The sequence below is a fragment of the Syngnathus typhle genome, linkage group LG19, assembly GCF_033458585.1.
Source record: "Syngnathus typhle isolate RoL2023-S1 ecotype Sweden linkage group LG19, RoL_Styp_1.0, whole genome shotgun sequence".
Lineage (NCBI taxonomy): Eukaryota > Metazoa > Chordata > Actinopteri > Syngnathiformes > Syngnathidae > Syngnathus > Syngnathus typhle.
This window is the reverse complement of record NC_083756.1, coordinates 9,019,161-9,031,005: the sequence shown is the minus strand read 5'-3', so window position 1 is coordinate 9,031,005 and position 11,845 is coordinate 9,019,161. Positions and strand designations below refer to the sequence as shown.

General features: G+C 48.7%; 3 protein-coding genes across 3 annotated transcripts; 2 read left to right on the top strand and 1 right to left on the bottom strand.

Moving 5' to 3' along the window:
* Positions 1 to 1,472: 1,472 nt before the first annotated feature.
* rpl21 (ribosomal protein L21) lies at positions 1,473 to 3,131 on the bottom strand. The gene is made up of 6 exons (XM_061265706.1): positions 3,051 to 3,131; positions 2,506 to 2,584; positions 2,349 to 2,410; positions 2,116 to 2,228; positions 1,694 to 1,844; positions 1,473 to 1,595 (listed from the first exon to the last, which is right to left on the bottom strand). The coding sequence occupies exons 2-6, from the start codon at positions 2,570 to 2,572 to the stop codon at positions 1,506 to 1,508; spliced, it is 483 nt and encodes a 160-aa protein (XP_061121690.1). The 5' UTR covers positions 2,573 to 2,584; positions 3,051 to 3,131; the 3' UTR covers positions 1,473 to 1,505.
* Positions 3,132 to 3,453: 322 nt separating this feature from the next.
* Positions 3,454 to 6,660, top strand: usp12a (ubiquitin specific peptidase 12a). The gene is made up of 9 exons (XM_061265704.1): positions 3,454 to 3,893; positions 4,475 to 4,555; positions 4,632 to 4,845; positions 4,927 to 5,162; positions 5,324 to 5,400; positions 5,483 to 5,566; positions 5,621 to 5,818; positions 5,898 to 5,976; positions 6,049 to 6,660. The coding sequence occupies exons 1-9, from the start codon at positions 3,846 to 3,848 to the stop codon at positions 6,148 to 6,150; spliced, it is 1,119 nt and encodes a 372-aa protein (XP_061121688.1). The 5' UTR covers positions 3,454 to 3,845; the 3' UTR covers positions 6,151 to 6,660.
* Positions 6,661 to 7,206: 546 nt separating this feature from the next.
* gpr12 (G protein-coupled receptor 12) lies at positions 7,207 to 11,684 on the top strand. Its single transcript, XM_061265705.1, has 2 exons — positions 7,207 to 7,364; positions 8,078 to 11,684. Exon 2 carries the CDS (start codon positions 8,090 to 8,092, stop codon positions 9,101 to 9,103), a length of 1,014 nt encoding a protein of 337 aa, XP_061121689.1. The 5' UTR covers positions 7,207 to 7,364; positions 8,078 to 8,089; the 3' UTR covers positions 9,104 to 11,684.
* The last annotated feature ends 161 nt before the right edge of the window (positions 11,685 to 11,845 follow it).

Genomic DNA, 11,845 nt, shown 5'->3' with positions numbered 1-11,845 from the left:
GTCCTCACCCTCTTCTCTTGTGTGTTTACTTGTTGTTCATTGAATAAGTAACCCCCCCGTGAGTCATCAGGCAAAGGTGGACCTGTGAGCTGTTGCGAAGTGTCATTGACAAAAATATTATTATCATTTTTTAGACTGGCTCATTCTATTGTAACATGGGTGCTGTTTTTTTTTGTTCTTAATTCATTTAAAATAAATGAATTTAGGGAGAGTCTTTGCGTAAATGTGAACCACATGCTCAGGTTTTGGCTTCATGAGAAGACAAGATGGCAGACACACTGGATCAATATGAAGGGGCTTTGACTGGCAACTTGCATTTTGTTTTCCCTTCTTTTTATCTTATCCCTCATATCCCCTAATGTGTGACGATAAGACTGAATTCCCTGACCTCGGGAGACCTTCAAGGGTTCCCAGGAGGAAAACTTTGAAACAGGTTTTGGGGCAATCTTGAAAACAGACAAGGGGACTATTTTGTGCAGGTAACCTTTCCATTTTAGAGACTCCATCTCCTTCAAGAGTCAAAAAAGGGCTCTTTATCACATGCTCTAGTTTGGTGCTAATTTGTGTCAATATTGGATAAAGTACCAAGGTTGGAACAGATAAGCCATTTGTCACTTCAGCACTCAACTTTCTTGGGCATGCACTGATTAAACAAATGCAAACATTTTTTTTTTTTTTTTATAACATCCTTTTTATTGCAAATGAATTTGCAATTATGACTTTACTACTTGTTCCGAGGATCGTGGACGCCTTGGCTACCGAATGAACCAGATGAGTTAAGTACACAAAAAGTAATCAACTAAAAAGTTCTCATTTACTGTAGTACTACAAATAAACTCCAGTGTGCAATGAAAACAACTCAAGAAAACAAATGAGTCCCTCCCTCCGCCAGCCCAAAAACATTTCACTTGGTGCACACCGCCCTCTAGTAGACTTTGTCTGGGATTACAGGTAGGTCGAACGTTCCCGACTAAATGACGCAGCGTTTCTTCATTTCTTTCTTTTTTTTTTTTTAAATACTTTTTGGTTTGCTGTTAGCTACAGGTGGTATTTTAAAGTGCGCACTCTCTAAACAAGGTTGAGATGATGTAGGATTTCATTCTCTGGTTTAAATGGACTTAATCTGAAAACCATGAAGTTTTGTAAAAATAGATGTTAAACATTTTTGACACGCACGTTGAAAATGCAAAACATACTTTGATCTCATAAGTATATAATTGAATTGCCATAACCATTTACAAAAATGACTTCAATTTTGGCAGTCTAACTAATCCCAAAATGATCCAATTTGATCAGAAAAGATAGAAGTGCATCTCAAATCCTTTTGGTTGCTTCCATATTACTCGAAATCTAGTCACATTCATCGCTGGATTAAGTTCAAACAAACAAACAACCAACCAACCAAACAAAGCATCCCTTTGTGCTTTTAAAATAGATGTGTCATTGCAGACGCAAAAGAGAAGCCTGGGCAGTTGTGTACAAACATTTTTATTTTAACCTCCACTTTATGCCATGAACTCATAGGGGATGGGCTCGAGCAGCTGAGGCTGGTTCTTCTTGGTGCTGACAAAATGAGCCTCGCGGGGAGGAGCAGGCTGCAGGCAAAATACATTGAGAGTTATGGCAAAAGGCAGCTTGCCAAGAAGACCACAAATGGCGGCAGCTCCTCCCTCCCTCCCTCCCTCCTTCCTACCTGGCGCTTGACCTCCACCCAGGTGCCCTTCTGCTTGGCCTCCAGTTTCTTGCAGTCATTGTCTTTGACACGCTTCAGGAAGCTGGCGCGGCTCATTGAGTGTTTGACATGCTCAATGCGCACGTTGATCTTCTTGGCCAGGATCTTGCCCCTGCAGACATTAAAAGACGGACGGGGGAATTTTGAGCTTACTTGCGCCACAGCACTGATTTAAAAGAAATCAATCAACCGTAATCATCGGCCTATGTTAACTGTAACCCCCGCTAGCACCTCAGCTTCGACGAGATCGTCAAAGCCGACGAGGCTGAGGGTCCGAGTGCTTTCCCCCACGTGAATGACGACAATGGACACGAAAAGTCCAAGTGGAAAGTGAACATGGGGTTGCGGAACCACTCTAGACTTGTGTGTTGAGGTGTACTTACTTGACCTGCTTGTTGACAATGACCCCGACAGCATGTTGGGTGACGTTGTAGACGCGCCCGGTCTTGCCGTGGTAGCATTTGTGCGGCATCCCCTTCTGAATGGTACCTGTGCCCTGGGGAGATCATGAGCACAAGCAGTCACAATGTTAATCACCAGTGACGTGCATCGTTTTCAATGTATGCAAAAGAATATTTTCTTAGTGCAGCGGAAACAAAGGTGATCAAAGGCTTACCTTGATGTCAACAATGTCGCCCTTCTTGTAGATGCGCATGTAAGTAGACAGGGGAATGGGGCCTGTCAAATTGTAAAGAAACTCCGTGTCAACGTGCACGGCGTCCAGCGACTGACTGACTGACTGACTGACTGCACAACTGCGGGAAACTACTCACCATGCTTGCGGAATGGCCTGCTGAACATGTACCTGGTCCCCCTCCTCTTGCCTCTGGTGTTCGTCATGATGCCTGATTACTGAGAAGAAAATAAAAAGCGTTGAAATGTGCCAACGAGTCAAATTCCTTGTTTGGCACGCTCAAACATGGCGAAGGAAAACTCTTGAATCATGAACCATTTACTCGTCGATTGCTGTACATGTGGCAACAGCTCTGCGTCACATGCAGATACTTGGGACATGGCGAAGGTAGTTGAGAAGACTGCGTAACACTGACAACTATCGCAATCAAACACGGGTTACAAATGTCCAATGTGTCCAATGTGATAGGTACTGTTGCCGCTTTCGAGGCCCGCACATGGATAACCACGCCGCAGCTCCGACTCACATTGAAGCGGACATTACTCTTTTTTCCCGGTGAGTAGATCAGATATTTTCACAACAATCGTACAAGGGGGGTTTTGTGCGAGATACGCGAGTGCAAATGTCGACGGAACGGGAATGTTTGTGGGTGAAATTGGTGATTTTAACCGGAGAACATCTTACCCCCGGTCTCAACAAGATGGCGGGCACGGCGGAAAGAGAACTTTGAGGACCTCAAACTCCGCCTTGATGGCTGATACTCGGAGGAACGGGGCTACCCTGTGTAATTGCCTGAACAAAAAAGCCGATGTACAAAAAGGAAGTAATGTCATTACTTCATTATGAAATGATCATTTCAAGAGTCAAAATGATTATTTGTGACGTGCAAACGGTAACAGTGGGCAACAAAATTCTTACTTTGCTTGTCTCCCTACACAAAGGGGGCATTTATTGGCATGTAAACAAGAACAATGTATAGTGATCTTTCGTTGTGTATTGTACGTGATATTAATGTGAATTGTTCCGTTTCCGGTAGTCTTTTTTATACAGGCGGAAAAGATGCTTCATACATCACTAACACGCATGCGCAAGAAATACACTCCATCAGTGTACTAGTCGGAGTTACTGTGTCGTTTTTGTTGACATGATCACGCTTGCCGAACGTGTTTAGCATACAACTTTCATTTGTTTTCACGTGTGGCTTGAACGAAGTAAAATGGTAGATACTTGTTGCCAAAACAAACCAAAACAACGCTCGGTGGGAGGTACCGCCCAATGCGGAAGTAAGCTGCAGTGAATCCTCTCGCTTTTCTGTATTATCCTCTGGACGCCTCCGCTGCCTGGGAGCCAGCCTGCCTGCTGCCTGCCTGCCTCCCTGGTTGCTTGCCTGCCTGGTTGCTGCTCGTGCCCTAGCAAAGCAGTCATCGAGGGCTTATCTGCTTGAGCGAGGCGGTGTGCACGGAAGATGGCGCTGGCTGAATGGAAATCCTAATGACAGTCTCCAAATTTGCCTCTTTTTGTACCATGGTGAGAGTAGTGCGATCTTCGGCCACTTCTTTGCTTGCATTCCGTACCGTCGATTGTGTCCATGAGTGTGCACAGCGAAGCCCTCCCTGTTTGTAGCAGCGAAGGGCGCTAGTTAGTTAGCCACCTAGCTAATGACAGGCTAACAAGCAGCCTACAAGTGACAGCGCGCAAACAACTGGAGCGAGCGCACATCTGCAGCAAACGCCGACCGTGCGTTGATGGAATGATGTCGTGCTAGGGAAGTAACTGCACGCAAGAGCCAAGTTGAGATGCTTGGCCCAAGCAAGCTACTTGGTATTCCTAACGCAACGCAACGCAAGGCAATGACGACATTGTTGAACATCAGCTGCGCAGTTGTGGAGCGCTCCCTCCCAGCTCCTTGGCCACTCCGAGCGCATAGACATACCAAACTGGAGTCCTCCCTTTACGACGGCGGAGTTCGGTTCTTGTAGGATCGCGCCCGATTCTCGATCCACCTACGCTAACGGAGTAGTCAAGTCGTAGTCGTAGACGGGCAATATTAGCGTGACCTGCAGGCCATGCCGTGAATATCAACAATCCGTCTCGTTTGGCCTTCACAGGGCGCCAATGCCTCTGCTCTGGAGAAAGAGATTGGATCTGAGCAGTTTCCCGTCAATGAGCACTACTTCGGCCTGGTCAACGTACGTCACCTTCAGCGCTCGCTGCCTTTTCTGCCTGGATCCAAGCGTGTAAAGCCGAAGCTCCTTTCTTTTCCAGTTTGGGAACACCTGCTACTGCAACTCGGTGTTGCAGGCGCTCTACTTCTGCCGGCCGTTCCGGGAGAAGATCCTGGCGTATCGCGGGCAGCCTCGGCGCAAGGAGAACCTGCTCACCTGCCTGGCCGACCTCTTCCATAGCATTGCCAACCAGAAGAGGAAAGTCGGCGTCATACCGCCAAAGAAGTTCATCACGCGGCTGCGTAAAGAGAATGGTAAGAAGAACAACGCTCATTTGATGGGGGGGGGGGATCATTTGATATCCTAACCCCATCTCCTCATTTTTTTTTGCACAGAGCTGTTTGACAACTACATGCAGCAGGACGCCCACGAGTTCCTGAACTACCTGCTCAACACCATCGCCGACCTGCTCCAGGAGGAGCGCAAGCAGGAGAAGACCAACGGCCGCCTGGCTAACGGCACCCTGGACTCGCAGAACAACAACAGCAACGCCGCACCCGCGCCCACCTGGGTGCACGAGATCTTCCAGGGCACCCTCACCAACGAGACCCGCTGCCTCACCTGCGAGACGGTAACCATCTTTTGGCGCCAACTATTTCACACCGTTTAAAATATCCCTTCAATTCAAACGTGTTACTAATCGTACCGAACAGTTTCAGTTGACTTTGTAATAGCGCCACCCGCGGGACTGGAGTGGAACTGCATCATGTTTGTCCCATCTTCTCCTCGTAGATAAGCAGCAAAGATGAGGATTTTCTGGACCTTTCTGTGGATGTAGAACAAAATACCTCCATCACACACTGCCTCAGGTAACGCCCGTTTCATATGGCCCGCCTCCGTCCATTGATTGGCCGAACTTCAACTCAAGAGCCGCCGCCTTCCACCCCTCAGAGGCTTTAGCAACACGGAGACACTGTGCAGCGAGTACAAGTACTACTGTGAAGAATGTAGAAGCAAGCAGGAAGCGCACAAGAGGTACGTTTGAAGGAAGATCTTTAGCTGGCTCGGGCCTTTACCAATTTGCTGCAGGATGCGCGTGAAGAAGCTGCCGATGATCCTGGCCCTGCACCTTAAGCGCTTCAAGTACATGGAGCAGCTTCAGCGCTACACCAAGCTGTCGTACCGCGTCGTCTTCCCGCTGGAGCTGCGCCTCTTCAACACGTCCGGAGACGCCACCAATCCCGAGAGGCTCTACGACCTGGTCGCCGTGGTGGTGCATTGTGGGAGGTACGGGAGCAACCTGGAGAAAAGAATATTGAAGATCGATTCAGCTTCAGAGTTTTTTTTTCTCGGCTCTCCTTCCCAGTGGTCCCAACAGAGGTCACTACATCGCCATCGTCAAAAGTCACGACTTCTGGTTGCTGTTTGATGATGACATCGTGGAGGTGAACATTTCATTTCCTGCTCTACGCACGTTTGATTTCTTCCTTTTAATCGCTTTATTTATGCGCATGCAGAAAATCGACGCGCAGGCCATCGAGGAGTTCTACGGCCTCACTTCGGAAATATCCAAGAACTCCGAGTCAGGCTACATCCTCTTCTACCAGTCCAGGGACTAAACTGGGAACGTCGCCCAACGGACAATTGAACGCAGCGTCGCAGCAGCCCGTGGGCCCATAACAAACAAAATGGCCTCGAGGATACTTTTAAGGGTGTAGCCCGGCGCGGCGGGGCGCGGCGCGGCGCCTCTTTGTACAGATGTTTCATTTAGGAGTGGCGTTCTAGTTTGAGAGATGAATGAATCTTGGATCATTCATAAGTTTTCCCCCTACCCGAGTTGGGAATCATCATAAACTACTAAGAAGACACGAGGGGTAACAAGAATTGTGTATTTCTACAGTGTACAGAAGGTTATTTGTATAAATATTACTCGGGAAAAAAAAAAGAGATATTATTGGACAATGTCAGAGATGTATTAATAACACTATGGTGCACTTTTGATACCGTTTTGTAGGTGTTGGTAAGTTTAACGTGAGGGAGCAATTGAGGAGGAGCACGAGGAGAAGAAGGCCTGAATCGTGATCATTTTCTGTTTTAAAGAAAAAGAAATAAAGCCAGTCTTGAGGCGATGGAGTCTTTTCTTTCAGTCAGTGATGACTCATAGCAACTTAATGCCGCCCTCTAGTGGTGCTACCTGCTATTGTGACGTTCATTTGTGCTGCAACAAGAACTATTTTTAACACATCCAAGTCGCTTAGGGACAGGTGCGGTGCGTGCTTGGGTGGGGCTGCACGAGAAAGTTATGAAATGGGGTAGGCGTGGCAACAACTAAAAAAACAGCTCGTCATTTTTGAGCACCCAAAAATGTGTTACCGGCTTTTAGCCATATCTGACAGCCAAATCCAAACCTACAATAGAACGTCACCACTGTGAGTCAGCATCTAACCACCGTGCTGTTAGGCCAATTCAAGTGTATGGAATCACTGTTGGGCTAACCCTGCCCACTCAAGATCAATGGTACAAGAAACAATGACCAGACGCAGGTGGGGCGGGGCGGGGCGTCCTCCTCCTGTCTCCTCCATCAGTGCGTGACCCCACTCCTCCCCTCCCCTCTTGTCCTCACGCAGCCGCAGTCTCTCTCTCTCTCTCTCCCTCTTCCTCCCTCCATCCTCGCATCACCGAGCCGAAAGAAGAGCCGCATCCCCCCCCTGACTGACTCCCTCCACCCCTTCTCATCTCCTCTCCTGTGCTCTCGTCTCCATCCACCCAGCGCCATGGATGTAAAAGGTTGCATCTGAACGGCGTCCGCTCGCTCAGCTCACCGAGTCTCAAGGTAAGAGGCGTCCATGACACTCGGGGTGGGTGGGGAAATGAAGCCATCCTTTTTCGCCCACCCTTTTCCTCCTACTCCGGCATCTTTTGTGCTGACGTGGAGGAGCGGGAGTATATCGGTAGCGGTAACATATGGCCATGCACTTTAGGTACACGCTGCCGCCGGTGCGGGGGGTGGGATGGCTCGGCGTTCGTCTTCCGCTCCTTATGATGCCTTTCATCCTCCAAAGATTGGATGCTTGTCTCTTGTCCGACCGAGGGCCTAGCAGTTTGGATATTCAGCCCGTAGAACCAAATTTGATCATGTGGGAGTCACTATGAATCATTGAGAATTGTTGTCAAATCTTTCTTTGTATTACAATCTCATGAGGTCGCTTTCCTTAGGCCATACACAAAGTTTGGTGGAGATCAGCTGAGTAGTTTTCAAACAAGTAGAGAAAAGATTGAAAGAAATAAAGCTATTGAAATCCTGGCTTTAGTTTCCCTACTGCCTAAAACAGATGAGTAGTTTGAGTTTAATCCCACTAAGCGTTTAGGCTTATTATTGAAATGTTCTCATCAGTATTGCCAAATGCGGTGATTCGGATCACAGACTCCGTCCGGTCAAGGCATGGTCATGAATGTTTGTCATTAAGGTTGATGAGATTTTTAAACGTCCAGATCTATCCCAAAATCAAAAGTCCATGTCCTAATGGAGCTTGCCCGTGTCTTCAGACGGGGGCCACAATGAGCGCAGAGCCAGCGGCCACTCCCAGCTGGCTGAGCCCCGACCCCACGGCCTGGGCCAGCGGCGGAGCCACGGACAACGCCAGCGTCCCGGCGGAGGAGTCCCTGGCGCCCCCCCGCCAGCTACCCTTGCTGGTCAACCCGTGGGACGTGGTCCTGTGCACGTCGGGGACTCTCATCGCCTGCGAGAACGCTCTGGTGGTCTTGGTGATCTGGCAGAACCCGGCTCTGCGAGCGCCCATGTTCCTGCTCATCGGCAGTCTGGCTCTGGCGGACCTGCTGGCCGGCCTGGGCCTGGTACTGCACTTCACCTGCGCCTACCTGCTCCAGTCGGACTCGGCCCAGCTTCTGACCGTGGGCCTGGTGGTGGCCTCCTTCTCGGCGTCCGTCTTCAGCCTGCTGGCCATCACCATTGACCGCTACCTGTCTCTGTACTACGCCCTGACCTACAACTCGGAGCGTACGGCGGCCTTCACGTACACCATGCTGGTCCTCCTGTGGGGGCTCTCGCTGTGCTTGGGTCTGCTCCCCGTCACGGGCGTCAACTGTCTGGCGGAGGAGGCCACGTGCAGCGTGGTCCGCCCGCTGACCAAGAACAACGTGGCCGTGCTCTCCGTCTCCTTCCTGCTCCTGTTCGGCCTGATGCTCCAGCTCTACGTGCAGATCTGCAAGATCGTGATGCGCCACGCTCACCAGATCGCCCTGCAGCACCACTTCCTGGCCGCCTCGCCGCATTACGTCACCACGCGGAAGGGCGTCTCCACGTTGGCCATCATCCTAGGGACCTTCGCCGCCTGCTGGATGCCCTTCACCGTCTACTCGCTCATCGCCGACTACACGTACCCACCGCTGTACACCTACGCCACGCTGGTGCCGGCCACATACAACTCTGTCATTAACCCGGTCATCTACGCCTTCCGGAACCAGGAGATCCAGAAGGCCTTGTGGCTGGTGTGCTGTGGCTGCGTTCCTGCCAGTGTTGCACAGCGGGCGCGGACTCCCAGCGATGTCTGACCCAGTTGGATCGAGCCTTTGGGTTTTAGAGAAAGAGTAGGGGGGGCGCCTCTTGGTTGGTTTTCACAGAGGGACGGATTGACCCAGGTGGGATTTGAGGAAGCGGCGGTTGGTTGGTTGGCAAAGGGAGGGTTTTGAGAAAGATGGGTTGGACTTGAGAGAGGGTTCGGTTCACCTGGATGGATTTTCAGAGAGCGGGTCGAAGAGGAGAGCATTTTTGAGGCTGGCGCCCACAACCAGGGGCGGCATGGGAGTTTCACATCATCACATGAGGTGTTCTACCTCTGTCTTCCTCACGTGAGGCGACGGCCATGTTGCATGCTGCTCACCATGTCAGCCTTGTCCGCCCTCGCCGGTGCCCCGCCCTTGCCCACTCCACTCCACTCCACTCCACTCCACTTTGCAGATGGTGGCCATCACATGCTCCCGCACGGGGAGCGATGCAGCTTCGGCCGCCACATGCTCGTCCTTCGGGATTATTGCTCGCTCAAAAGGCAGATTAAAAACCAGGCGGCAGACGACGACGACACGCAGGCCTATTTTTTATTCTGCCTCCCCCCCAGCAGCAAGTCTGAAGCAGCATCCCGCCCGCCGCCTGCACTAAACGTGCGTGGCAAGCTAAAGAGGCGAGGCGAGGCGAGGCGAGGCGCGGCAAGCTAAAAATAGACCCCGGCTTCTCTTGGGGAACTGAGGAGGCCTCGCTACGCTTCTTGTCTTTCATTGGATTCTTGTGTGAATGTGTTGGACATCAATCCATTTGTGATCCCACTGGGGGCTGCAGTGTCAACTCTATCACCTCACTTGATTTTGGAATGTTGACGCAAGGTTGCAATGCAGTTCTTGCAAGAGAATGCCACCATTTTGTCAGGAGGATGTCATTCAAACCATGTGACTTCTCTCATCCAATCAACAAAATGGGATTACACAAACATTAGAATGGCAAAAGGATTGTAGGGCACTTAGATTGATCCAAATGGGGCACTTATTATTTATTTTGCATATTTATGATCATCGTTTCATTATACTGGTGAAAAACATCCCCGTTTAATTCTAAACAAGGTCATTGATTTATAAATGCTGAATTTGTCATGCATTTAAAAAAAAAAAAAAAAACTTTTTCATGCCTGATTCTTAATTTTAATGAAATAACTCTTCTAGAGTTCCTTAAGAATACAGCACTTCAATCAAGATCTATTTAAACTTAATACATAACCTCATAAATTGCTATCATTTTATGCTCTTATAGTTGACATGGTGATTTCCCAGTTTTACAATAAGTAAAGACGACAACTAACTACTGTGCACACTCTAATGGAGTCACCTTCTAAAGGTGACACATCTGCATTTAGGCCCTTTGAGAGCTCTTGAGTGTTTTTCTCATGTTATCAGCAATAACTAACCTTTGGAACGGTAGTTATTTTCAGAGTGGCCAAGCAATACTCAGACAGCAATAACATGGACGCACCCTTACTGTGATTTCCTTCCGCAGAGTGAACCAACGCCAAGAGGGATAGAATCAAAAGTGACAAAGCTTCATTTGTTGCTTCGTGAGCTCATGTGACGATCGAGCACATTTAGTTTGGGATGCCGTTTAAACTTCCACGCACGCTTGTAACAAGGTCAAAGAAAAATATAGTACATCTTGATGGACGTGGTTAATGTATCAGCGCATTGTTTTGTCGTCTGCCTGAGCTGAGTGTTGCAAGCTCCCACAAGTGTTGTTTGTCCTGCATGGCTGGCCGCATGTGGGCTCCTCAAGGATTGATTGGAGGATTGTGTCGCTACATAGATGGGTGTTAACTATTCGCCGATGCTGCCACCGCTGCTGCCAGTCTTCCTTAACCATCTGGAGAGAATTCCCACAATGTTTTTTTTTTTTTTTTAATGCTACACCGCATGCTGCCGCCACGTCGTCGGACTAAAGAGCGCCGCTACTTGAAGCCAAAGCGAAAGAGGATGAGCGATGAAATCAGCCGAAGTCGGTCAAGTGACCTCTGAATGATCTTATGAGCTAAAGAGGGCCACTTCCAAATGATCTCGCTAGACTTTTGGGACGTGGCCCCCTCCCGTCTATGTTGACATCACAATGACGACGAAAAAAAAAAAAGTCTATTTTGTTATATTCATTGAAAAGTTCTATTTTTTTCGGCTTGAATTCCTTATGTTGTACGATGATATCACGGCGCTGTAAAGCCTTTTTTTCTGAATGTAGTGACACAAATTGGGGGTTTTTCTTGGGGTACATTGTGTAAATAATAATAATAATACGGCATGCTGGGGGACTTAACCACCGTACATGGTGCTACCAAAGCAGTCACTCTTAATGGAAGGAGTTGGGTCGCACCACTTTTTTGCCCCACCCCCGGAAATGGTCAGAAAGTGTTCAAAAAGGGCTTTTGTATCCGGGAATAGCAAAAGACTGTCACACCTATCCGTCACACAAACGCAGTGAACAGAATTGTAGCCAATGAGGGGCTGGAAGTAGTTCGAGCTCACTAACCTGACACTCGAGGGGGGGCCTGTGAATGTCTCTGGGGGGGTAACAGCATTGTGTGGGGGTTTTCTTTTTATGTGAAATGCACTTTATTGTTATTTTCTCGGTTGGGTGTATCAAAATGGCACAATTGAAGTATCTGCAAAATGAGAAATCAACATGCACTAATTTAACTGTAAAAAAAAAAAAAGAAAATTGTGTGAAGTCTGTGCTGTCTATTTTTCCAAAGTGTTCTAGTTGTACTTTTT